Below are 27,174 nucleotides of genomic sequence, written 5' to 3'. Positions count from 1 at the left end.
TAAATGGCACCGTAAGAAAAATCAGTCAATCAGCCTCGTTACGCGATTTGAAGAGAGTTTCTTTGTTATTCGAGCTTCTTTTACATCTTATATACATCTCTACGCAATCGTGATTGCGTCGCGTTGCGTTCTTTCCTCCTGTTTTCCTGTTTCCTTTTGTCGATCATCGATTTCGAGACAAACGATACTTGGAGTCGCGCGTAATCCTGGTTATTCCGATACGACAGCGCATTACGTAAAGAGAACTCAATCCCCCATGGGAATATGTTCTTTTATGACGGTGAAGTTTCTACGAAGAATCGTCGATATGAGACATTTTGACGAGCAACATTTGCGAATCTTGCGTAACAGGGTGTCCGAGTATCGAGGATTCTCGTGGACGAAGGGCGGTAACCAGTGGCCATAGACTTTTGAAAATTTGTTTACACGTTACCAGCTTCGAGTTTCAGGTGCCTGCACCGCAGACCAATGGAGTTAAGAAAGTATAATTAACACGGAAAACTAGATACAGTGGATTTTAATTTAAATGTAAATTGAAATCTTGATAAAGGTAATTTAACCAGCTTGTAAATTTTGGCTGTTATTAGTATTTCTATTATTTCATTTTCTTTATAGTTCCGGTCGTTCGCTCGATCTTTTATATCGCGAAACCGATTAGGTACTTTAAAAACATTCCTGCTTTCTAAATTGATTTCGTTAAATCAATTTAGTAAAGTAGAGAAATTCTTCGTTGCTGTTGCATCTTGATGGATAAACACGTCATTCTGCGTATTAAACAAACAAAGACACGAGACATTTCGTCGAAGTGAACGTCGGAGAAGCATAAGAAAGCAGAGGGTCGATTTCACGAAAGTGAAAAGTGTTCGTAGTCGACATCGAGCGGCATGATATAACGACTTTTTGAAAAGTCATTTGGATGCAGGCCACGGTGCAGCCCGCTTCCGGTTCCTTCGAGAACGGGCCACGCCTCTCGTGGGAATCGACCGGACGAGCAAAAATATTTCGGTATGCCCTCGTTGCAATTTATATCGGTCTCACAATTTCCGGTGTCAGCGAAATCGCCACTTTCCTGCACCAGCCGATGATATTTCACAACGCGGGATGCTGGTTGCTCGATTCCGCGTATTTAACATCTTGTCCTACTCCCACCGATCACATGCACGTCATACTCCTCTGAGAAAATTTATGCGCAAATAAAGCGCAAACAACAAATTACGGTATGACTTGGAAGAAAAGAGGAACTTCGCAAAATTTTGCTAAACTTGGAAGTCTTTCCGCGTCAAGAATCTTCGCAGCTATGTTACCATAGAGATCCTTCGAATCCTTCATTTTTCTTTTAAATCTCGATCGAGCTATGCTTCTCCGTTTTTCTCCAATTTAACATCGGACTCTCGGTAGCTCCATTATCTTGCGAGTTATCGCGGATTCGTGCGGTTCCACACGCAAACCGTGTCGAATAATTTCCAGTCTCTTTTGCACGGTAGAATCGAGTCACGAGTGTACTACCGTGGTTCTGCGTTTTAAGGTGATCTTTGACACCGGTGTGGGAAACGCGTGTCATTTGACTAAAGAGGTTATCGGTTTTGCACGATAGGCGACCGCTGTTATTTGCTCGTTGCCTGATAGAGACCTTGACAGGCCCACAATGGGGTATCGAGTGCGCCAACACTTGACCGAGTGCGGTCGAAACAGTTCGTGGCAATTGTTTCCATTATTATCGGAAAATGCCGCGATTTTTCTCGTGAACGCTACGACCGATTGCTTAATACTTTCATACGTACGACTGACCGTTTTTTCAACGTAAAGGTGATCAGAACCATCGATGTTTCAATTATTTGTCAGATTAACCTCTTTATTTGCAAGAGAAGTTAATATTCTTAATTTTATTACTCCTTAATTTCTATATCGAATATCTCTGATTCGATCTACTAAGTATGAGATTATTATTTAGTATAAATTATTATGTTCGTTTCACAGAGGAGAAGGTTAGTTATTTAAAAGCGTATTAAAAGCGTATTTTAAGAGCAAAATTACTGTTAAGAAATTTGTGCCACGAGTGTGACTCGATTCCTCAAAACAAAGGATTGATCCGACGCAGGTTGCTTTTGAAACGCGAAAATTAGTCGATGCACCGGCCCCAAGGCCGGGCTATCCATTTCCATGAATTTTAATCGATTTCTACTCAATCAGATTCATAAACTGTACATCGAGTATACCACAGGCTTATGCAACTTGGACGAATTGGTCAATCGTACAAAGTGCAGTAGAGATCGTATCGTCTGTAATCCTTGAATTTCAATAATCGAAAATGTAATTGCGATTTCGAAGCACGTTTTATAACACATTCTCCATTACACGTGTTTACGTATAAATTATCCGCGATTTTCAAATTGTGCGGTTACTGTTTTCCGTTCGCTTATACAGACTACAATTTTTTATCCGTTGATCAGTAATTATAGCTGTCGCGATCGTTTTTAAGTGCTTGTAAACACAGAGTAAGAATCAATGTCCCATTAAGTGCATCCTACGTAACGGCAAGATGGTTATTTCGATGAGATCGTTTAAAGTTCAAAATACCTGTCCCACTAAGATTCATCTTGCATGAATAACAAAGACCAATTTCCTCGTTCTGTACGATTCGGTTGTCGTAGTCTGCGAAAAACTGGTGTTCTCCCAATCGACTACTCGAGCGATGCTCAAAAATAGAGGAAAATGAGAAACAACATTTCTATAAGTATACTCCGTGGAAAATAGAAATTAATACGCTCTCTCTCAAACATATTTCGACAAGCAACAAAATGCACTATTTGCTCATGTTTGTCGGGAAAAGCAAATTATTCGATAAATTAATACCTGTTATGCTAATTATGCTACCGATACTTCTCATATAGCACATCTTCTCACAGTGTCGCTATTAATTCTCTGGATAATGCGACATTAAACTAGAAAAAAAAATATAAAAATGGAAAAGGAGAGAAATATTTGCCAATGGTGAAGAATAACTTTCAGGAAGTGACGGTTACATCGAGAAATCTTTTCCCTGAAATATATCGCTTCCTTCTTCTTACTTCTCCTGCTTTTCCTTCCTGCGTCTTTCATTTTGGTTCTCTCTCGGTCGAGAGTAATGTTACACGGCTTGTAAAACGGAAGTGCAACGCGTAACAAGCCGAGTTTCTTCATGTAACTGCGTGTACGCGACACACACGCGTTTTTACGCGGCGCAATCGGTTTCGTAACAGCGTCTACAGACGCGAGAGCCGGAGATCGTCCTTCGATTACAGGAAGTCGGGCCTTTGGACGGTTACTCGGCTGTTTTTGATCTATCGATCGCCCGGACGCGGCGCCAGCGTCCGTTTTGCGAAAGATAACTGTTTTTCCGCTCGTGAAACGTTCTATTATCAGACGTTTTCCTTTCGATAAAAAAAAATTAATTATCGGTTGCACGAATTAAACAGAGAAAATGACTGTAATATCGGCAACGTGTGTAGCGAGAGAAAATTTGCCAGTACGGGTCGTTTGACACCAAATTGAGCAATCGTCGCGTGAATAATTTAATGAATTTCGTTGACTGATTCACCAGCTGCGACGAACGAAATTAAATTTCGAAAATAATTCACGAACGCAACGGTAGAGTATTCATGAATCTAGACGAAACGATCGTCGCTAGAAACGGAAAAGTATCTTAGCTGTCTACTTGCGCAATTGAACGTTACAATGGCCGGTGAACGCGCATTACGCTCCTCCTAAACAGATAATTTCACTGCAGCAGAAAATCAGTTGCAGATCCTCCCAAGCGATAGAAACGATTTATTACCGCGAGCTGCACGTTCCGACCGCTGTATCGCTTTTAATTGCTCGTTTCTCGAGATTTCTTCATTCGCTACTTAGAGAGAAACGAAAGCAGCTACGCATCGCCGCGTGCCATCGTTTAACCCTTTGTAACCACAGGTTCATTTGATCAGAAAGTAAAACGATACGATTAATCCAGACGTTTCATTTCATCTTTCTTTGCTTCTTCTTCATGTACGATCTCTTTACATATTTTCTTCCCAAATTTTGAAATACTTTGCTCGTGAACGTTCCAAGTAAGTAAATTTTCAAACATGACGTCTGTAATTCCCATTTTCTCCGCGTTCTTCCTTCCTTCCAAGTGACTGAATCGTCCAATATTTTCTGATCGAATCGCGAATTTTTGTTAAATCGATGGTCGCACGTGTCGAGCTAAATTCGCTAACGCGGAATTCAGAATCAAGATACAAATACCAAATTGGCAACCGAAGTTGCGCAGCTGAACAAAGGTTCCTCTCTCGTTGACCCAGATCACGCAGCCTACCAGAGATTGTCAAGGGACGCGATCGGATCGCTACGAGATCGATATAGTAGATCTCTTCCGATATGTTCCATCTCTATGTACGCCCACGTGCATTATATTCTGCTCGCTTATACAATATATACGTCAAGGGGTAACTCTATCCGAAGACCTTTCCAAGATTGTCCATTACGTCTCTTCGGCGGACCTTGAAAGTATCGTTCGTTCCTTTCAATCTCAGCCAATAATCCGGGGTTTCCTCATGTTCCTACTCTTATTAGGAATCTCAATCTGTCCGAGATAGCAGACACGGATAACGCCAAGTTCGGTGATCATCCGCGACGAGATGCAAATAAAAGATTTTCGATGAGGATTCCTCGCGTTGGAAAATAAAAGAAATATAATACAATAAAATAAAACAAACTCGACGATACGATAAATTATTACAGTCGGAGCACCATAACTCGAAACTCTGTAAGTCGAAGATCTCTACAAGATCACAGCTTTGCTCATTTCCTTTTGCCCCGCCGCGAAGACGTCTGGAAATCGAAATAAAACCGACATTAACTCGAATTATTTGTCACGCGTTCGGATGCATTATGTTACCTCTGTAACTGGAATTTACAATAGCCAGATCTCTGACAAGTGGAACTTGTATCGCAACTGGACATAACATAACATAAGACGACACAAGTCGTATCTCTACTTCATCGCACTTCGACCACGTGCATATCTTTAACTTATGCATTTATATATATCAAATGATAACATCTTTCGAGAAGATGAAAATAATTGTACCTTCGTACAAAGCTTCTTTATGTCGAATACTTTTCGAGTAAAAATTCCACATACAATCGAAACTTCTAGAACTTGAAAATTTTGATTCTTCCATTAAGGTTCGAGTTAGCGAGCTTCGTCTGTGTACAATATCCTTCCATAATTGCCGATTTTGTAATTTGTTTTCTATCGTTAAACGCTTAGGAGTTTATGTTTCATCGGTTTCTTGTAAATCCTAGACAATTTATGGTCAATTAACTCTGACTGTTTATGTGCTTTTTTTTAATGTTACTCATCATAATCTCTGCGATAGCTCAAGAAATTAGTTACCGTTTGATAAATGTTCCGCGTTTGAAAGTGTTTGAACGCATAATTGATCAGCGATTACAAACTAGAAAAAGAAGTGCGTATTTTTTTATTATTTTCTTTCCACCTTGTTTATTATTAATTATTACATCGTGCAATTTTTATCGTACATTATATTATTTCTTTATTCAATTTCGTTTTCTTATAGATAATCGAACATTCGTGTATCTGGATAATGAAAGTGAGAAATTTATAAAGATGGAATTGATCAGTTTAATGGAAGCAGAAGACATCACTCGTTATTAGCGAAGCGACAGAATCAAATAATTTAAACGTGCAAACATGTTATTTCAATTTTATACGTGTTTCATGCAGATACTTTTCGATATAAAAAGAGAAGAACAACGTTCCTATAGGTCAGACTAAATATCAAAATGTTTTATTTGATTACACCGACGACAGCATCGAAGGAAGAAGCCGTTGATTTGCTGAAATAAAATTTCGCAAATTCTCAAGTTCCTCGAATCCAAGGTGAATAATTTTCATTCTGTGACAAAGTATCGCAAGGAACATCTCAAACTAGCATATATTAAGTCAAGGTCTAGCAGATCGTCCAAATACCAATTATCTCTGTCATTTTTTTACGAAGCCAAAAAATTTTTATTTCTCTAATTTAGATTCTCTGACGTCTTTTTACGATCATCTTAAACTCATAAGGAAACTTGATTATTTTCAAGAAGCAAAAACTCGAAGATAGAATCCTTGAGAGATTCGATGATTTCAGTTTACAGCTTATTAGGTGTCTGTTAATTTTTCTTGCATTAGAACGACATTTTATTTGCAACCTTTTTTACAATCGATCTACTATATTTACTGGCGTCTTTGTAACGTATCTGTTACGTTTTTCTATATTTCTATACGTTGTTTTCTACATGTCTGCGTCATTCCTCTCTGTCACAAAAGTAACGATAGAACTTTCTTGTTTACGTAATACTTAACTTTACTTTCTCGATAATGTGGAATTCACGCAACTCTTACATGTTATTTCGTCGTTTGTCTTTTAATCAATTAAGTAAACTAGTCGTTCAAGTTAGTCGACATTTTATTCAGGGTTAATGCGTCGTTCAGAGCTTACGACACAAAGAATTCGAGCATCGTTTCTGTACAAGCGTAATCTTGCTGCAATGCACGAGAAATTGGAGAACTAACTAACGTTACAGTGGACTACTTGATTTTTCGACTCTGATATATGGTTTTTTGCAATCGTTCGTCACGTAACCGATCGATGACACGGTTTTGTAAAAGTATAGCGTGTACTTTCGATCGTCGCATAAGACGCTGTTCTATCCGCTCATCAACGCTATTAACGTTAGCCTCGACTAAATGATATAATATGTATTCATCAAGCGAGGACTTATTACAAAAGGAACACCAGATATCTTTTTTCTGTACAATCTAACACGCGTGTTTCGTTATCGTTAAATAATCTCAGGGAATGGAAGTATTTTGTAATGTTTATTAAATATATATGTCATGAATGAAAGACTGCAGTTATTTCGAGGAACACGTCTGAACTATTATTAAAGCGATATCGTAGAAGGAACAGGCCAGTCGAGTATCCATGCAAATATGTAAGTAGGAAACTCGGCGTTAGCCTTGAATTTTAATCAGGTCAAAAAATCGGAACCCTTACGGCAAAAAATTTTTCGGATGTCCCAAACCAATCCACGTGTTCGCCGTCTGGCTTAACCGATAAAATTGAAATTCCTGTTTTCGTAGTCCGTTGACATTTATGAAAAATTATGGAAATCAAATTAGTTTTGGATGTCGATAACCAGCACGTTTTATTTAAAAGCGAGGAACACATTCCTTACGCCTGTGGTATCTTGGAATATGTTAATCGCAAAATCTTACACAGAGTCCCATCTTTTTATCGATTTCATTTCATTCTTATTCATCGTTCGAGAGATTCCTTCTTTTCGCGATCTTTCGTTAGAGATATCCAAGAAGGTGAACTAAGTGCTTCCAATTTTTTTAAATATTCCTCTTACTTTCTCGAGAAGCGTGAATTTTTAACCGGACTCGTTATTAAATCGGCGTATAAATATTCGAAAGTGCCCTCTTTCGAAATTCTGTCGAGAGAAAAATCCATGTTCCTACAGCTGTAAAATACGAAAATCTATGTTCTATCAGGCGGAACAAAATTCAGACGCGTTTCAAGTTGCTACCGGGTTAGAGAAATATGTAATTTCGTATTGGACGACGAAGGAAGTTGAGGAACGCAGACGATGTCTTTGTATCATCACGAGATAGATGGTAATGCGTAAAAACCTTAGACCACCTACGCTGATTTTATGCTAGGTCACGAGTATTGGAACACCTACTCGTTGCACGCTTGTTGGAAAGAAATAATAATATAATTAAAATACTGCATTACTTCGAATCATATCTCTATGTGCAAAAGTTAAAAGATGAAAACTTTGTATAAAGGAGAAAATTTCCATTTCCACAATAGAACGATATATAGAATGAATCTTAAAAACGAAAGATAACGATAATTGTTAAAAAAAAAAAAAGATGGATATAGAAAAGAATCAGAAACTTCGCATATCGTAGTCTAATAACACGAAGTAACATGTACAACAACGTTTCTAAAAGTAGAACATTTCTATGATAAATGATCGACAATTTTTGCACGATGTTGCGAATGTAGTGAAAACGACTTGCTATATATCTTCTGCATTCTCGAGCATTCCTTCCGTAAAATGATCCAACGATGATGGCCAGGGCATATGGCAGATGAAAAGGGAAAGTATGCTGTGTTTCGTAAAGCGGAACTTTTTCTATCGGTTAGTTAATCGTTATACTTCGACCTTATGGACTTTCTATGAACGAGGCAGTGTTAAAACTAATACGATTAGTCGGATCCTCACGAAATCGTTCAAACATCTTCTGTGCTGTGTTCCTTTGTCAATCTTGTTAGCCCGAGTTACGTTACGCGTTCACGCTTCATGACGGTTTAACGCGGCCTTTGGCTGCCAAAGCGGCGCTCCTGCGCTTCGTTTCGCTCTTTTTCTTTCCCACCTGCTCCCTTTTTTTCTGTCTTTTCCGCGCGGCCGTCCAATCAGACGTAAAACTGTTTCGCTAACAGCAGACTACGCTACTCGCGAGCAGGCACAAGAAGAAACGGACAGCGGTTACGTTCAATCTATTTATCATGTCGTTGAGAAAGTCGTTCGCTTTGTTGAGAATATTTCTGGCAAACGGTGACGTTAAGTTCGCCTTTTACGACAGGCTATCGTTGTTTTTTTCTCGTTACCTAATACTCGCGCAACTGGTGCCGAATGTCTCAATATTGAATTTTGGTTCAACCCTTTATGGACTTGCGGTGCTTCGCAGTACCACCTGCGCTAAGATACTTTCATGAACCAAACGTGCTTACAGATAGATTACAATTTACAAGTACTGTTCGACGGCATGCGCTATCCGTTATACTACTTGGTTTTACTTAAAAAAAAATCGTCGTTTCGCTTAAAACGACACACGTAATTAATATTAATATTATATTCGACGTTCTTGTCTCATAAACTCATGGTTAATATTGCATCAAAATACTCACCCCAAGATCCTACCAGCTTCCGGGCTTCTGTAGAAGTCGCATCTGTGCAGAGGTCTCCTGGGATCGTCTACGTTCCTCTGTCCAGCCGCTTCGCACAACGCGCGATAGAGTTGAAATTGAAGGACTCCTGCCACAAAGTTCCTGCGAAACATGGGAGAAAGCGAACTTAACGAGCGTCGTGCAATCTCCTTGTGATAAATTTCATATTTAAACTCGCATCGGCGTATCGATACCGATCGACCGAGAAAAATCTCTCAGAGAACTCCCGCCAACAATAAATCCACGGTACGGCGGAGACGAATCAAAAATTATCAAGCAGATATTCAGAACTAGGTAAGAATTGGGAGGTGATCGTGGGCTGATTAATTGGCGAAGCGTTTAACGACCTCAACCGTGGCGACTTTTTGCGAACCACGAAGAAACCGCGACGTCTCCTTCAAGGTCAGTGTCAACGAGGTCGATTCGCCGCTTAGGATTCCTTTCAACCATTCCACGGAAGGTCGTGCTTGTTCTTTCTCGGATGGATCTTCTCTCGGAGAAGTAACGCGATGAAAGTGAAAAAGAAGGAAGATGGAAAGAAGACAGAGGGAGAGAGAGAGAGAGAGAGAGAGAGAGAGAAAAAGAGAGAGACTCGTCTCACAGAGACTCTTCATCGACGACGACCTTTACGTAATAAACGCGAGGACTATCCTTCGCGGATCGTTGTTACGCTCTTGTTCGTTTACTTTCCATCGAAAAGAGGCTGCGTCGTGGCCACTCGGAGGAAATTATTACGACCGCGATCGCGAAAGTAAGGAATGTCTCCAGGCCGATCCTCGACTGGAGCGTCGATAGTTTCATAACGACCCGTAATTACGCCGTGGCTGTTTGATGACCGAGATTTTTGGTTTCACTTTCGCGCGACGAATTCTTACTTTCGTCAGTGCGCACGTTAAATGCTTTTTTTCGCCGATAACCTACTTTTTTTTTTTTTTTTTTGTAGAAACAAGGTTTTGTAGAAATGAATCGGAAGCGAGCGCGTCGCAAGTTAAAATGCTCAAAACCTGTACGCTTTTTGTTTTTATTCAAGCACACAGTTAACGTTGGAATTTTCAAAGAACATTTCATAAGAAAATGTATTTCTCACCGATGTAATCACGCGACATATTCTAACGGTTTAAATCACTGTCCGCCTTCGTTCGTCTCTCGTGATTATACATGCGAGCGGCAGTATCAATCTGAATAATCAGGTAACAAGGATAACAGGGAGTCGATGGCAAAGGATGATGCTAATCTTGAATTCTACATGGTATAGCGAGCGAGATATCGATTTTCCAGCGAATCACGAAGGTTAGGCCATATCTTCGAAGTCCAAGGTTTCTCCGAAAGTTTCTTTCGCCTAAATTTCATTTTTGATCGTCGATTTGTTAGTGAAAGAGGCAAAAAAAAAAAAAAAAAAAGAAATCCAAGGTGGCTATTACGATTGATACCATCGAACGTAACCAAGAGAGGTGAAATTGAACGGGATAAAAAAGTCTGTCAGACGATTACGCAGCAGCGAAAATACGCGTATTCTGGCGAATTTTTATCCGTTAACATTTGAGCTCCTGCCCACGTGCTTGGTTCAAGATAGAAATCGACGATAGGCCGTAAGGATCGAAGCTTCCATCTCGAGGCGAGGAAAACGACGGTAATTGAATTCAAGGAGAAGCCGTCGTTGTGAATGGCAGGGCTTGTGATTTATAAGCGACAGTTCGTTTCCATCGTTTTAGTCAAATCGATCCAAAGTTTTTCAGATATTCCAAATCCATCCAATAACCGCTGGGAACGTCGATCTCTGATATTTCCATCTAACGGTAGATAATAATTCGAATGCCGTCAAATGGATTCGACTTTCAAATCCTGCTTTTCGTAGATTCGTCTCAAGGTTTTATTCTTCTAATGGTCGAACGGCCAAATGAAATCTCGCGTTAACTCATATTCTTCATATTGAAACACCTCGATTTAACGCACGTGATTTATTATAAACGTATCCTTTATAAATAAAGCCAGTTCTCCATCGTTTCATATACTGCCCACATTTCGACCATTAATTTCCCTTCGATCGAATGTAAATCGTGCGCACGGTAATCGCGAGCATCTCGCCGTGTACAGTCGTTACGTAACGTTCTTACGATCTCGCGAGTGGTCAGCATAAACATTGTATATTATACATTCCTACGACCATCGTGCGAGTAGGCGTTGTGTGTGTATGTGTACGTCACAAAACATTTGGTGAGAAGAGAACTTGCAAATTTTAATGGCAACGTGAGACGTTTTATAAGGTATAACACGTGTATATTCGTAATTTAGGGATTAAAACGTTTCAAGGATTCGATTTCTTGTTTTCGTGTCCGATCTTACGTAAAAATGTATTCCTATCGATCGATCGTATGTATATAAAATTGCCAATACTATGGAGAGTTAATTATCTCATGAAATATCGTATCAAGTACCTTACAGTGTATCAAGGTATACAGCTTTTAATTGAGAAATCCTACGTAGAACTTCTATTTTCTCAAGACGTACACTTTCGATACGCAACTGAACGTTTGCATGGAAATTGTCGGTGAATTTCAGCAATCCGAACGTCGCACGTCAGCTCCTATTATCGCAATTAATAAGAGAAACTGATAGGAATAGAGTTGGCGAACTTCTATTATCGGAACTTCTCTACCTATAAGACTGTTCGGGGCATATGAATTAAAGAAGGAAACAAAAATGAAACATCGTTAATTACGAGAATAAAAGTGAAAAATGAATCACGTTATTTCTTACTTTCTTCTTCCTCTAATGAGAAAACGTTAGGAACGGTTTCAGATTTTTAATCGGTAGCGGCAGAAAACGGAACCGGGGACAAACTAGGAAAAGAGAGGGAAATCGTGACGTAGAACCGCGTGTCTCATGAAAGAGAGCAATGGTTGCACCCACGAGATTGGCAGCGGATAAATCCTTACGGGTGAGCACCTACGGCTTGGTGCACACGTAACCGTCGAGGTTGCCGTCGAGAGAGGAAGGACGAAAACGGAACGGTAAAACAGGGAGAAAGGGAAGAGGAGTTGGAACGTGTTGCACCGATTCGATTATCGTCTACCGGCGACGATCATGTCCGGTTGGAGAAAAGAGGATAATATTCGTCGAATTGGGCCAGTTGCGCAAATTTCATGTACCGCAATAGTATCGAGTTCTATGTAGCGACTTAAGAAATAGTATTGAAACGTCGATCGAAATGGAAAGAACCCTTTGTGTTCGATACTTCGTCGATTCATTGCGTTCTATGGAGATTACAAATGAGGTTGAGGTTTAGAATAAGAGAAGAAATACATAGGAGATGCGACTATTAAAGAGAGATATTTTCGACGCGTCAACAGTTTGGTATGCGAATTATGCACAGTCGGAAGTTGGGGCGAAACTACGGAGAAAGGAACGAGTGCGGATGCAACGTGACAGAGAGATTTTTGTATACGAGAGACATTTGACACGTTACGTCAGATGCACGAGTATTACGTTTAAAATTTTCTCCTTATGTTTCTCTTTCGAATATAAACGTCGCTAATGAAGCAAGTATAAATCGGGAACTAATTTTCTTTCTTTGTGCAAAATATTATTGCGACTAAGATATTGTTACGAGAGAAGGTTGAACGGAGGAAGAATTTAGCGCAAGAATTTCGATTCATCGAGGATACCACGATGACCCAATGGAGACAGAATAGAAATAATATGTATAAAGTAATCAAGATATTACTACCTTTGAAAACTATAACACAGAATTGTAGGTAAAGAATCAATTCTGTTAATCCAAATATGTATTCCGGTGATCGAGAATCGTATTAAAAACGAAAGTAGAAAAAATTAGCTTTTCGTTCTAAAGCAGCGCGATGTCAGGATCGATATCAGAAATCCACCGATCTACTTCTGTTCAAACTCACCAAGAATAAAGTAATTACGATATCGGAGAAATTCAGCTGTCACGTAATTCACATATAATAGATCGGCCTTAAAGCGCTTAAACAGCAGCCTGTCCCAACCTGTCCAACCAACAATTCAAACTCACCGGGAATTCCGCGAGACTCCATCTCAGAAAAAAAGTCTAAAATAAACGTCACAGCTACGTCAGGTGTCTAGCACTGGAAACGACTCATACGCATATCGGGGTACCGATGTCGGGTATCCGCATAACAGTGGAATCCACGGTGGTCAACAGTGGGGATGACTTGGACGACGAAGAAAACGAAACTGTTGCCTAAGGAGAGGGACGTTTCGGAGTGGCGTGGGGAGGTGAGTCGTGTGTCTCCCAAAGGGGAGTGGTAGCCGATCGTGGTCGTTCTACGCGAACAAAGAGGTGTAACGAGGGGGGTACGGTGTGTTGGGCCCGGGTGGCGAAGGCGAAAGTATGCCGCGTATATAAGGCGACGAACCAACGGCAATCAGCATCCAGTTCACTTCTGGACGCACCTGGAATATCTCGAGAGCAAAAATGAGAATCCTGGTACGTGAGTGACACGACGAAGGGGAACGACTGTCGGCCCCTGTCCGAGAAACCGGCGACCGGAACAACGGGGTCGAGTAGTGACCAGAAAGATACGTTTACGCGTTCACGTCGCGCAGTGAATGATTTCTATTTCGAGCTGGTTCTGTAGTTTCTGTATCGGGACGTTGCTTTCCAGCAAATCGATCGTAACTTATTTGTACTTCCAAGAACCGTAACGTCGATTCGTAGATTCGCGCACAGTGATCTCGTCGCGATAGAATCCGATCCAGCTTTTGGGGATTCCCTGAAAATCCCAGTAATCGCGACTCAGCCGGTGTCTTTTGGTCTAGAAACTCGAAATCGTCCGTACGATCCGTCTACAACCGGTCTCTCGAATCGCTTTCGTTTTCATAGCCGGTCTAGTCGACTATGTGATCCGGTCTTCGACCAAATACTAACGTTCCGATGTGGTTTTCTAGGTTTACACGACAGCGATCGCCCTGTTGGTTTCGTCCACGTGGGCCGAGGAGAAGACGTCTGAGAAAGCAGAAGCTTCGGTGGAAGACAATTCCACGAAAAAACAAGAGAAACGCGGCCTGTTGGGTCTCGGTTACGGTTACAGCTACGACGGTGGTTATGACATCGGATCTGGTGGACACGGTGGTCTGGAATTAAGCGGCAGCGGCTATGGCGGTGGCTATGGTGGCTATGGTAGCTATGGTGGCTACGACGGTGGACACGAACACGTCAAGACCGTGACCGTTGTTAAGAACGTAGCTGTTCCATATCCCGTGGAGAAACACGTGCCTTACCCCGTGGAGAAACCTTACCCAGTCCCTGTGAAGGTTCCAGTACCGCAACCGTACCCAGTGGAAAAGCCTTATCCAGTCAAGGTCCTCGTCAAGGTTCCAGTACACGTACCCCAACCGTACCCCGTGGAGAAGAAGGTTCCATATCCGGTTCACGTACCCGTCGATCGCCCATACCCCGTCAAAGTTTTGGTTCCACAGCCTTACCCCGTGGAGAAACACGTACCATATCCGGTAAAGGTACCAGTGCCACAACCGTATCCAGTCGAGAAACCAGTCCCAGTGCCGGTCAAAGTTCCGGTCCATGTACCAGCCCCCTATCCAGTGGAAAGATTGGTTCCGGTGAAGGTTCCTGTTGATCGTCCGATCCACGTGCCAGTACTCAAACCCTACCCCGTGCACATCGACAGGCCAGTACCCTATCCAGTGGAAAAACCAGTGCCAGTCGCAGTCAAAGTACCAGTCGACAGACCGTATCCAGTTCCGGTGGAGAAGCCAGTCGCTGTCCCGGTAAAGGTGCCGGTACCACAGCCGTATCCGGTCGAGAAGCCAGTACCTTACCCCGTGGAAAGGCCAGTGCCGGTGGAAGTTAAGGTTCCAGTAGACAGACCGTATCCAGTTCACATCGAGAAACCGGTGCCCTACCCGGTCGAGAAACCTGTTCCGTACCCAGTTAAAGTACCAGTAGCAGTTCCGGTACATGACGCTGGTTACAGCAGCGAGTGGGCGGGTGGCCACGGTTATCATTAACTTCGTTCCAGTCGCGTTTGTTCCGGTTCGATTACCATTCGAGCGATCTTTCGGATGGTAATCACGTGCCGGCGACATCGAGCAATCGACGAGCAGCTTTAGGAAAACAGAGGAGAGAAAAGAAGAAACGAAATTGACGAGAGTCGGAAGGGGACGGTACTCGATGGCACGCGTCTATTCACGTATTTCTTCTTGTACCTGGATCGTGACAGGGGTGAGCCGCGAGTCTAACGAACACATCGCGCCGCTCCAGAGACCGGTTCCTCCGAGATCGATCGTAACGAACCCCGCAAACATGGCGACGCGAGTCATGGATACGAAGAAATCGAGAGATTCGTAGTTGGAGCCCGTCTTTAGCGATCTTCGCCCAACAGCTCGCTTATCTCACCTTCTCTTTTTTTTTCTACCGAAATAGCAGAATACATGTATTTTTGTACGAATTATAAACATTAATAACCTAAAGAATATCGAACGGTGTATTGTTTCACGCTCGATACGACCTTCCCTCGGATTCCTTCGACCGACGCGACGTCACGACTAGTTTAACAATTTCCACTTTCGTTTTCCGCGTGCTCGACTCACCGACGTCCCTCGCCGTTCCTATTCATTAACTATTCTACAACGATATTTATCATCGACGATCTCAGAAACAATTTCACGTTCTCTGTCGATCGACAGTCCTCGAATCGTCGATATTATTACAAGGCTGTGGGAGAATCCGTGTCACGATCGGATGCTCGCTTTCCACGTGCTTCGATCGAAGGGACAGAGTTCGCGAATTCGCGAGTTTCACTTTCTACTTGAAACTTTCTTCCAATAGTCCGACCGACCATGCGTGCAGGTGCACGGAAGATTCGCGTGCTCTATCGACGACACGCTAAACCGGATGGCAGAACCACGACCCACTTCTCTCGCTGCCAACACGGGCTTGCCAAATCGATGCTCTTGATCGCCCCTTACCGTCAACGTGTCCTCGTAATTTGCACCGATATACAGCTCGTTGTTCTTTGACCCATATCCACTTTCCACGGAATTACCGGAATACTCGGGAAAAGATTCGTGAAAACGCGATCTTATCGATTTTCACCTTTCTTTCGTCTTATATCGAACGTATTATTTTTCCCTCTTTTTATTAGTAATTCCCAGTGGCTCTGAATTTTCGAGCGAGTCTGACAATTTCTGCGCGTATGCCAGTCTCGAACAATACCGCCAAAGGGAAAGCGATTATCGACAAGGCGTACAAGTTCGATGGAAGCACCGGAAACTTTAGCAACGATTCAACAGCAACCTTCAATTATCTTCGTTGCGCGTTCGTTAAGCAACCCCGATGGATTCTTCGGCTATATACGATTTCAATGTACGCGTGCCTTGTGCGAACTCCTCGAAAAAGCAGCAGCTTTATTTTAATTAAAGAGACTCGCGCACGTGGCTCTCTGTTCGTTGGAATCGTTAATTGACGTCGCGTCGTTGGCTCGGGCTTGAAGTAGCCGAGTATGCCGACGGATCACGCCCACGACTTATTTCATTCTCCCACGTTGACGTTTGCAATTTAGTAGCAAGCAGAAAAATAAAAAAGCAAGAGAGAAAATTTAAACGAACAAACCGAAAGTGGAAATGAACAAAAAAAAAAAAAAAACGTATCGAGAATGTAAATAAAGAAATATTTTCTCCTTGCAAGGTCACGGTAAACGAAAGTCGAATTTCCTTGTTCAATTTTTGCGTGTAACGATATTCATGATATACAATGAGTTTGACTTTTGCGCTTCGACCCACTTCGACCGTGCCCAAGCACAGTCACTTGACTCACGAATCACACGCTTCGTGCTCGTCCGTCGAACAAGCCGGCAACTCTTATGCAATCGAACCGCACGCGACTTCCACCGAGGCTGAAAGTGAGAGAGGCCTCCCCTTCGTACGAAAGATAGTCATGGGAGAGAAACTCGCCGATTCGTGTCCGACCGGAACGGTCCTAATTCCCCTTCGCGACTTTTGACTGGGCGAGGAGCGTTTCTACTTGCATCTAGGTCTTTGTACCTTGGTTCCTGTGGTGTTCTCTTTCATTTCTTTTTTTAATTAGTGAAATTTTGGACAACTGGCATGTGCGTAACTTTTTCATTTTATTTCTTCCTTTATTTTATTTTATTATCATAAGTATATATCGATATAAATTTATACGTTAATTTTTCTTGATATTTCTAATTATTGATTTCTAATTACGAACTGAATTTTCATTCCTGCAACACTACTTGCGCGTAACTCGGTAGTTTATTCAACTTTTACTCGTAGCGAGCGTCGGTAAAGAAGCCGTACGAATTTTACAATGATCGGTATATTCACTTTTGTGTGTTGGGAACCTGAGTAGTTAAAGAAAAAAGTTAAATTCGAGACTGAATCGCTAAATGAAAATAATATCGTGTTTTAAGTTCGCAGAGACGATTGAATCGTTATATAAGAAAATTAAAATTAAGCAACTGTGGGAAACGATATCGACTGCAGTTACAGCAGTTCATTCGAAATGAGACTACCAGCGACAGGATCGAATATTCGATAAATCGTATAATGACTAAATTTCAATTCGAGATAAATGGCGCTGTGACCGGAAATTTAAATTGAAATCTTTCTAAATCGCTGATCGTAATAGAACTTTAAAAGAGTGGAACATCCGATAAATCGTTTCTAACGCGCGACATAGAATTGCTATAAATAATAGTTCGTTAGCATACACCGTGCACGCATCGAAAGCGAAAACGGCCAATTATGCTAATGACGCGCTCTATGTAACGAAGCTGGATTCTTTTAATTAATCGAGATGGTTTTTCTCCATCAAGAGGTCTCGTTTGTAATCGGTCGCGTGACTCCACCTCGTTATTCAATGGCTTATCTATTAAATAATCGTAATTAATACAATAAGGCTGATTTTACATATCGTTAGAGGGACTTCAATTTAATTATAGACATCGTAATGATTTCAATAATTAATCAATTACAGGATACCCAAATTCGCAAATGCGCTGCATGAATGGAGTTTTCTCGCGCTTAATAATTTTGATGGTAATGACCACATCATTAACGATAAAAAGAAAGTTATTTGCATATTGACTCCAGAATTTAGTTCTAGTAGTGTGCGCTTTAAAAATTCAAATATCTGAAAGAGAAATTTTTATTTCTTAATTTCGAACGATTTCTTAATGACTTTTTCTTACAATTTTAACCTGTAATGGCTCATGAGAGTATTCGAATATTTTGGCCTTTTTCACGAATATGTTATGCGTGTACGCAAAGAAGTGACGTAACGATGCAAAAATACGAATAAAAATTTCCTGGACACTAAAAAGTAATATAAAAATAAACAATTACGAAACGAACGAGTTCGAAACATTCTGATAACGATTTGCAGATTTCTCGAAATATTTTAAAACACGGTTCCTCCATAATTCACATATATGTTTAAAAATTCTCTGAAACGTGTTTCGTGTCCGCACGAAAGAAGAAAAATATACTCTCTGCTGAGCGATACCAGTTGTTAGTAACAATGTGCATGGAAAAAATTTGCATGGTGTATCGAGCATGACAGAAACGCTACCAAAAAGCAGAAAAGGATCAGAATTCGTTCACGGTCCTGTGATCATCGCGTGTCCGCCGTGAAATCCCCTTAAAACGGTCCCAGTTAACGCGATTCCATATTTTCTCCTTTTCCCCTTCTTCGATTACGTGTATCTTTGCGAAGGACTGTCCACCGTTTGCTCGATTATGGCTACAACCGCGGCACAGTTTCCATCGACATAGTCCATGACCGTGAATGTCTTGCACGATTTGTCGCTTACATCTTTCCGGTTGGTATCCGGAAGGCCATAAACGTTAGAACTTGATTCGTTTAATTTCTCTGCTTACATATGCTGGATCTAACATTTGTTAGCAGTCAGTGTCTTCTATTAGCGTTACAGAATAATAAGACATTTGGAAAATTTTAGCACCGCGTGTAAAACAAATTTCAATCTGTTTAGATTATTCGAGATAAAGTCGTGTATATGTAATCTCTGCAATTTTATTATTTGTATTATATTAGAATTATAGAATTACAGAATTATAGAAATATAGAATTATTGTTTCTTGAAATTACGATCTCAGTTTCAATTTTCCACTCTTTATTATCTTTAACTCGATATCTTCTGCTAGAAGCGAAGAACCTAAAAGAAATATGCTAAATTTATTAAGCACCGGTTTCGACTAGAAATCCCAAGCATATCACCCGAAGACTGCGAGAGTCAGGCGATCTTTCGCTTTCGTTCCATGCGTGACTCGCATCGAGATCGCTTGCGGCCAGCATTCTCGATGGAATGCATTTCAAGGTCGCCGCAACAGGGAAAAACGTTGTCGCAAAAGGCGTGAAAACACCGACTGAACTTGACTGAAACTCATTCACCAACATTCAGTGTCGCTCCATTTCTAGATGTTTGATTCTGTTCGTTCCAATTGAACAAGAGTTAGGTTCTTCGAATCGATAGCTCCTGACCGGGACGTTATCTGGATGAGTTTCACTCTCGACAAAAGACGCGAAAGCGAAGACGCGTCCCCTCTTGGTGAATCCATCAACTTGTGCACAGGCTCTGGATGGAGGAACGACTATATAAAAGATAGTAAATCGACAGAACTGATTTACTTCTGTCCAGTTTGGAACGTGCATCGCAAATTCTTCAAAATCTAGTAGAATCACGTAATTTACCTAGTAATTGTCTAGTTTGTAATTTTTTAGTTAGAATTTTCAATCCTACAGACACCAGGATCTTAATCTATACGATGGATTACATGGTACGTTCTGAAACAAGAGAGGAACGAGAAGAATGTCTAAATTTGCATTCGAGTGTCTGAATATCGTGTGATTATGTTGAAAAGTGAATTTCGAGAATGTTACAATTTTTGTAAAAAAATTCATCTGTTCCACTTGTAGAGAAATACGGCAATCTTGTTGATATTCGCCGTGGCAACATCGTCTGGTCATCGTATTAATCGGAAACAAATCGGAAATTTTCCTGTTACTGAAGAGAAAACGAGCGGTGCTTTGCAGAAGACAGATCGGGGAGCAAGATCTACAAAGTTGGTAGAAGAAACGTGTACGTAAATTTATCAGTTATAACATCTTATAGTAAGCGCTTTGTAAAAAGTCCATTTTCATTAAAATAAAAACCTATAGCCGTGAGACTGCAAATTTCTCTTTTCCTCGTCTAGTATTTTTGCAGAACACATTTTTTTTCATATAATATAGCGATCGTTATACTATTTATATTTACAACAACGGTACATAAATATTAATTAAACGAGATCGTTACAGACGACTCCTACAATGAGCCCTTGGAAGACCAGCAAGCAGAAGCGGAAAATCTCAAAGAAATGGCAGTCAACAGCAACGATTTCGGCATCCCAGAATCCAACGATATACCAGCCGGAGTACCCCGAGAAGGTCAAGTTCTAGGCCGCCACGTGCACGAGGACGTGCACAAGATGGTAACCGTGATAAAAAAAGTTGCAATGCCCTATCCAGTCGAAAAAACGATACGATATCCCATCGTTAAGAACATACCGTACCCCGTCAAAGTACCTGTACCACAACCTTACCCAGTCGTAAAGAAAATACCATACCCGGTAGAAGTCTTCGTCAAAGTTCCACTGAAGATACCTAAACCGGTACCAGTGATCAAAGAAGTACCTTATCCGGTCCAAGTACCGGTCAATCGTCCGGTACCTTTCAAGGTTTACATACCTGACCCCTTTCCAGTAGAGAAGAAAGTTCAGTATGAAGTTAAGGTACCAATACCCGAACCAATCCCTATCGAACGAAAAATTCCAGTAGCAATAAAAGTACCGGTACACGTGCCTCAACCGTATCCTGTCGAAAAAGTGGTACATTATCCTGTAAAAATCGAGGTGGAACAACCGATACCGATACCGGTACCTAAACCATATCCTGTGCTAGTTTCCAAGCCTGTCCCTTATCCCGTTGATAAACCAGTACCTGTACCTGTGACAGTTAAGGTACCAAGACCTGTACCTGTAACTGTTGATAAACCTATCCCTGTGAAAGTGAAGATTCCGGTACCAGCACCATATCCTGTGGAAAAGGAGGTACCTTATACCGTGGAAAAACCGGTGCCTGTGCTGGTGAAGGTACCAATTCATAGACCTATACCTGTCCACGTGACGAAACCTGTGCCTTACTCTGTTGAGAAGCCTGTTCCCTATGCTGTTAAAGTACCCGTTTCTGTACCAGTAGAAGAGGAAAAGGACGTGGACGAGGTTAAATATCACGATTGAAAGCGACGAATGTGAATAGCGAACGTTAGAGTAATTTTGTTTTGTCAGGGCGTCTCTTAATGCGAAATTTGGAGTCAATGGTAATTGTTGAGTGGCTCTCTCCGTTTATTATTGTGCGTACAAGTACCGTAAGTGGAATCGAAGGCGTTTCGCTGTTTAGAGTTATTAGAGTTATGTAGGAGTTAGATTGTGGATTTGTACTCATTTGTAGGAAATGTAAACGTATATTATATGTAAAAATATATAAAATATCTAAAGTGTAGGCTCCTAAAGTGAGAGAAGGAGGGTCAGAAGGAAATTAATTTCTGTTTAGGTTCTCTATCTTCTATTTATAGCCACAAGGATATGAAATTGTAGAAATATTCGCAGTTTAACCAGTATTAGCAATTTCAGAGGAATTTCAGGAGAATTGGTTTTATTAAAAAGAATTCAAAGGTAGCGAATTTCAAAATTTCTATGTCATCGATTATTAAACTTGAACTGCAACCTACATTCCGTGGAATGCATTTTCTGGTTCTGCATTGGCGTATCGACAGAATAGTTTCTACCGTAGTACATGCGCATTGATGCCATTAGTAATTATCGCTCTTTAAATAATTTCTATTTATGTAACAGAAATATCGATATTACGATTCTTAGTTAATTTATTTCTATAAGTTTCCAATAAGATAACGTTCGAATATAAACTTGCAAACATGTATAAGGGCCGAAAACAACATTCGAATAATTTAGATAAAAGATACGATGTATTTTTTACATAAATGCAACGAAATCCAAGATATTGATTTCCTTCCGGTCACGTTTGCCTTCGTTCCGATTAACTGCATTGATGTTCCTTGTTGATTCGTATGGAACTTCCACGACATAACTTCCGACCATGATCGACACTTTCCTCGTAACTAATAATAACGTCAATAATAATCGACAGAAAATTACACGATTCTAACATGATTAAAATAAACGTAATAATCGACCAAAGAATAATCGTAATCTCTTCTATTTACTCGCAAAATGTTTTTCAAATTTCATTCCCAGGAAGAAGCTTCGAAATTATGTGATTTTTATTTAAGAAAATTTAATATCGCTATACGTACCATAACATGATAATTGTAATCGTAGTGCGCTCGTCACAATTTCAGTAATTCAATTCGGGGACAACAGAATCAAGTTTCGTGACTTTCGTCCAAACTTTCTACGTTTCCTGTTTAGCTAAGAATCTGTTTGATTGGAAAATTTTTCAACGTAAGACACGCAAAGTTGCGAACCAGAGAATATATTTAATCTGATTGTCGAGCTAGAGGAAGAAAGCGGCGCGATTTAAAATGGCAAGATCGCCACGAAGAACTTTTATACCGGTTTTCGTTTCACTTGTTCCAGACACGAGAAACTCAATGGCTCGTGTGATCGATGAAGATCTACGGTAAGAAAGAAACCTAAGGATGCGAGGAGGCTGACTGAGCGTACAAATGGAATATTACGGAAGGGACGACTAATGATAGATTACTATAGTTGCAATTTTTGTTTGTAGCGAGTTCCGCGGTAGAAATTCTGGAACGTTCGCTCCAGAGAATAGAAAAACGTGGCTTCGTAGTAGTTCAGGGTTCGCGTAGTTTTACGATTGCTTATAGAAAGTGGTCATTCGCTTTCATCCGACGAACGCAAATAGCGTTGCCTTCCTGGCGAGCTTTTCATCAGATTAATGAACTAGAACCTTTGCGTTGGTGCATCGTAAATAGATTTTCATGGTTTTTGAAGTTGTGTAAATTTGCTATTTTCTTCCCACTTTAAAATTTTTTAAATTTAGGATCAGGTGTCGGAAAGTTTAAATCGTTTTAGATAACGCCGTTGAATAATTTACTGACATGGGAAATAACTATTTCTGATACGTTACTCAAAGAAATATATCGAATGATTGAAAGATTTCTGGTATTTTTGAAACCGATCAAATGTCCAATTTTTAACGATTTATAGCTGCTGCAATGAATTCTAAAGAAATATATGTTTTATATACGCGTATATATTGAAAAATCATATCGTATATGTAAAAGAAAATTCTCATCTTCAACGTGATATGCAATGATACATCGACAAAGATGAAAATATTTATTAGAAAAAATTTTAGAAAATTGATGCAGCAGATTTATATGTTACGTTCTGAAAATATTAATATTTTCTAATGCTAGTTCGAATTCTAGTTGACATCACAAATTTTTACGTTTAATTATACAATTAAAAATTAAAAGACAGAAATTTCACGCTTATTCGATTACAATTTAAGTATCTGTGAGTAATTAAAAAGGTATTCAAGCGATTGGTTATAGAAAATTCTTCCCTTCGATCGTAATTGCTTCCGTGAAAATAATATCCGGCAAAACTGTTCTAAAATTATTTCTCGGAGAATAAAACAGTTTTACGAGTCGAATAATAAATGCCTGTACGTTTCCGCTGGACCATTCCCATGAAAAACAGTGACCGTTTAACAGTGGATAATTGTCACAAGCTGGATATCGCGAAGTCTATAAAGATTTAGCTGGTCGAACAGGCGAAAGTTGTCCACCGTGTATAAATAATACTGGAGCAGCATTCGTTTGGATTCAGTGCACCTTGATCTATCTCCGCGGCTAGGAAAAATCATGGGACGACTGGTTGGTATTTCGAATTTTCAACCTTTGAGTTTCACTAAGTAGATTCTTCCTTTTCCTCCTTTCGCGAATATTGTAACGGATCAAAGGTGAACTATATCATTTTATTTCTTTTTTGAAATTTTAATCGACATTTCAATTGCAAGTAGTACTAGAAAGTACTAAATTCCAATTATTTTGATACTTTTTTCATGGAAATCGATGTATCCATCGAATCTCCTACTCATCTTGTATAAAACAATGATACACCTTGATTCGACAACATTTTCCAAAAATACGTTTTAAAAATGTTTTAAAAATGTTTTACTCTTTCTCGTATTCCATAAAAATTCAACGTTTTCAACTAATAATTATGGAATTTCTACACAGCAGCAAAGCATCGTCGCGTTATTATGCTTCTCTATCATCCTAACTTGTTCCGCCACCCGAAAAGAGGATCTCGAAAGGGCAGCGGAGCTCGCGGTAGAAAAGGCTGCGGAAAGGGCAGCCGAAAGAGCAGTGGAAAAAGCGTTGGAAGGCGGAAATGTCACCACTGAATCAAAGAAAATTCGGGAATCTTACTCCAACACGCGAAAAGTTCCTTATCGCGAGGAGTTCACTTACGAGAGTCATTCCTCGTCTTTAGAAGACGAAGGAGAACCAGAGGACGACACGGAGGACTGGATGTATTCTAGAGGATTCAGATCAAGGTCATTTAAAGAATGGCCAAGTAGAATCAGAAACGAAGGTTGGAAAAGATTTCCAAGGAGCGATTTGTCTCTGCAACAGGTTTCAGCTTGGGAAAGGCCAAAAGTGTTAACAGTTGAGAAGAAGATTCCAGTACCTGTGACTGTAGAGAAAAAAGTACCATATTCTGTGTATAAACATATACCCTACGAGGTGAAGGTGCCGGTACCACACCCTTACACAATTGAGAAAAAGGTACCATACCCTGTCAAAGTGTTCGTAAATGTACCTGTCGAGGTACCGGAGCCGTACACAGTGGAGAAAAAGGTACCATACGGAGTGAAGGTGGATCGGCCGGTACCGTACAAAGTGGAAATTCCAGTTCCCCAGCCGTACACCGTCGAGAAAAAGATACCGGTGGAGGTAAAGGTGCCGGTACCACAGCCGTACACCGTCGATAAGACAGTGCCCTACGAGGTCAAAGTACCAGTTAAGGTACCACAACCCTACGAAGTGGAGAAGAAGGTACCAGTACCAGTCAAGGTCGTCGTAAATCGACCTTATCCAGTCCCAATACCGAAACCGTACCCTGTGGAGGTCGCTAAACCGTATCCAGTGCCTGTGGCCAAACCGTATCCTGTTGAGGTTAAGGTACCAGTCGATGCACCTTTCCCTGTATCTGTGGAAAGACCGGTACTGATACCGATAAAGGTACCAGTGCCAAAACCGTATACTGTGGAGAGACCAATTAAAGTGGAGGTAAAGAAACCTTATCCAGTAGCGATCAAAGTACCGGTGGACAGACCGTACGAAGTGTATGTGACAAAGCCGGTACCAGTACCAGTAGAGAAACCATTCCCTTATTGGGTTCAAGTGCCAGTACCAGTGAATCTTGATTGGGACCAAGGTAGTTCTCATGGACGGAAGGACCGAGGAGAAGATGAGAAGAATATAGAAGCTAATGATGGACGTAAGAAGAGAAATATTTGATCGAGACAGTAGAAGATCGAATTGTAGATCGGGTGTATTGGATTTGTGATGAGTGATAAGTTAGGGATGACAAGGATCGTATGTATTATTATATATTGTTTAAAACAAATAGAGGATCGTTTTTCGTGTCACTTTGATTTTTCTATTTATTAAGGTAACGTTTTACACTGTATAAAGATTATCCTCTTTGATAATCACTTGAATTGAATTGATAATCACTGAAATTGAATCGCTTTTTGAGGAAATATTTAATTTATCAAATTTTACTAACATTACTTAAAGAATTCAAATGTATACCATGCAAGGAAAAATGTACATATTTTAATGCTGTTTAATTCAGTAAAACTGTTCATAGTAACGATCTTCTAGTTGTTTCGTGTAATGTAAAATGTATATTTTGACTGATTTCCAGCATCGTTGATTCTCCAAAAGCAAAGATGTTCAGGATTCTTATTTTTAGAAATAATTCTCATTTATAAGTTGATTTTCTGTTTAATGTAAATAAATTTGCTTCTAATACTATACACTCTGGAGACCTTGTTTTCTTATCGGTCTTCGCGTGTTTCTCTTCCATTAGATTAATTTCTCGCGAATAATTAAACGCATGACTGCAATTACGTGAGTTTCTCACGGAAAACTCGTTAACGCTTCAATCGATATGCATATTTCTCGAACTGTTCTGTTCCTCAAGAGTAGATTTTTTTGGGGGAAGTACTCATAAAATTTCAATTACAAAGGATTAAAAATCATTCTTTTCTGAATTCATATTTTTATGTATTAAATTAAAGTTTAGATCAATCTTCTGAACTTGTAAAATTACTATCTAAACTGCTACTTCGCGAAAAGTAATGATTATCACGAAGAAATTACCTAATGATCGAGTAATATAAGATCGTGTTTAACTCTTCTCTTAAATCTAGTAATTTAACTTCCGGCTGTAGTAAAATATTCCTAGACGTCAATAACGATGTATAATTCATATATCTTTAATTGATGATGGTAATTTAGAAACTCACGATACTTTCACGCATCAAAAATCAGCAAATGTTTCATCTGATCTATCAATGATATCACCGTATTTATTCCTTGGTATTTATTACTTCTCCCTCATGCTATTTTACTTTTAAGGCCGCACAATTACTATGTAAACTGGCGATTAAAAAGCAACGGCGCGTATAGTTTTCCATCTAAATATTCCAATCATTACCTTTCCAGTTTTAGGATTAACAGTCTAGCATACAGCAAATACAAAATGTGTGGTTTGACTTCCTCCATTTCGTAACCGTACAGCGTATACATTTTCAATTTACGTTTACCAAATGACCAACGAATTATATGCGAGAACGTATAATATTATATTATAACATACGAAATGTTCGGTAGTATACGTTACGGAAACGAATAGAATTCGGTAAGACTCTCTCGTCTTACTCTCTCCAAGCGTAACGTGATTATCGTTTATCGAGGCGATCGCGTTGCAGCGAGCTCAGGATCTACACGATCGATCT

General features: G+C 40.2%; 2 protein-coding genes and 1 pseudogene across 5 annotated transcripts in view; 2 read left to right on the top strand and 1 right to left on the bottom strand.

Moving 5' to 3' along the window:
* Window positions 1-27,174, bottom strand: part of LOC126870393 (angiotensin-converting enzyme) — a 55,125-nt gene that overhangs the window by 6,516 nt on the left and 21,435 nt on the right. For all 3 annotated transcript variants that reach the window (XM_050628063.1, XM_050628061.1, XM_050628062.1), the window contains exon 11: window positions 9,012-9,152. In XM_050628063.1, coding sequence (XP_050484020.1) covers window positions 9,012-9,152 — 141 coding nt within the window. The remainder of the gene's footprint in view (window positions 1-9,011; window positions 9,153-27,174) is intronic.
* On the top strand, window positions 12,597-22,862 carry LOC126870403 (uncharacterized). Of its 2 annotated transcripts, XM_050628081.1 has the most exons (3): window positions 12,597-13,307; window positions 13,980-14,891; window positions 20,862-22,862. In XM_050628081.1, the coding sequence occupies exons 1-3, from the start codon at window positions 13,239-13,241 to the stop codon at window positions 21,366-21,368; spliced, it is 1,488 nt and encodes a 495-aa protein (XP_050484038.1). In that variant the 5' UTR covers window positions 12,597-13,238; the 3' UTR covers window positions 21,369-22,862. The 2 variants fall into 2 exon arrangements, with proteins under 2 accessions (XP_050484038.1, XP_050484037.1); XM_050628080.1 differs by lacking the exons at window positions 12,597-13,307; window positions 20,862-22,862 and adding an exon at window positions 13,315-13,518 and having other exon boundaries at window positions 13,980-15,526.
* On the top strand, window positions 22,064-25,684 carry LOC126870510 (titin-like; annotated as a pseudogene).

The sequence above is a fragment of the Bombus huntii genome, chromosome 10, assembly GCF_024542735.1.
Source record: "Bombus huntii isolate Logan2020A chromosome 10, iyBomHunt1.1, whole genome shotgun sequence".
Classification (NCBI taxonomy): domain Eukaryota; kingdom Metazoa; phylum Arthropoda; class Insecta; order Hymenoptera; family Apidae; genus Bombus; species Bombus huntii.
This window is presented reverse-complemented; position numbering and strand designations above follow the sequence as displayed.

What these genes read in the sequence shown, in the direction of transcription:
- LOC126870403 (XM_050628081.1), top strand. Translation starts at nt 13,239, where the DNA reads ATGACTTGGACGACGAAGAAAACGAAACTGTTGCCTAAGGAGAGGGAC. An exon ending in TTTCGGAGTGGCGTGGGGAG is followed by an intron (nt 13,308 to 13,979) that starts GTGAGTCGTGTG and finishes GTGGTTTTCTAG; the next exon opens with GTTTACACGACAGCGATCGC. An exon ending in CCGTGGAAAGGCCAGTGCCG is followed by an intron (nt 14,892 to 20,861) that starts GTGGAAGTTAAG and finishes TATGAAGTTAAG; the next exon opens with GTACCAATACCCGAACCAAT.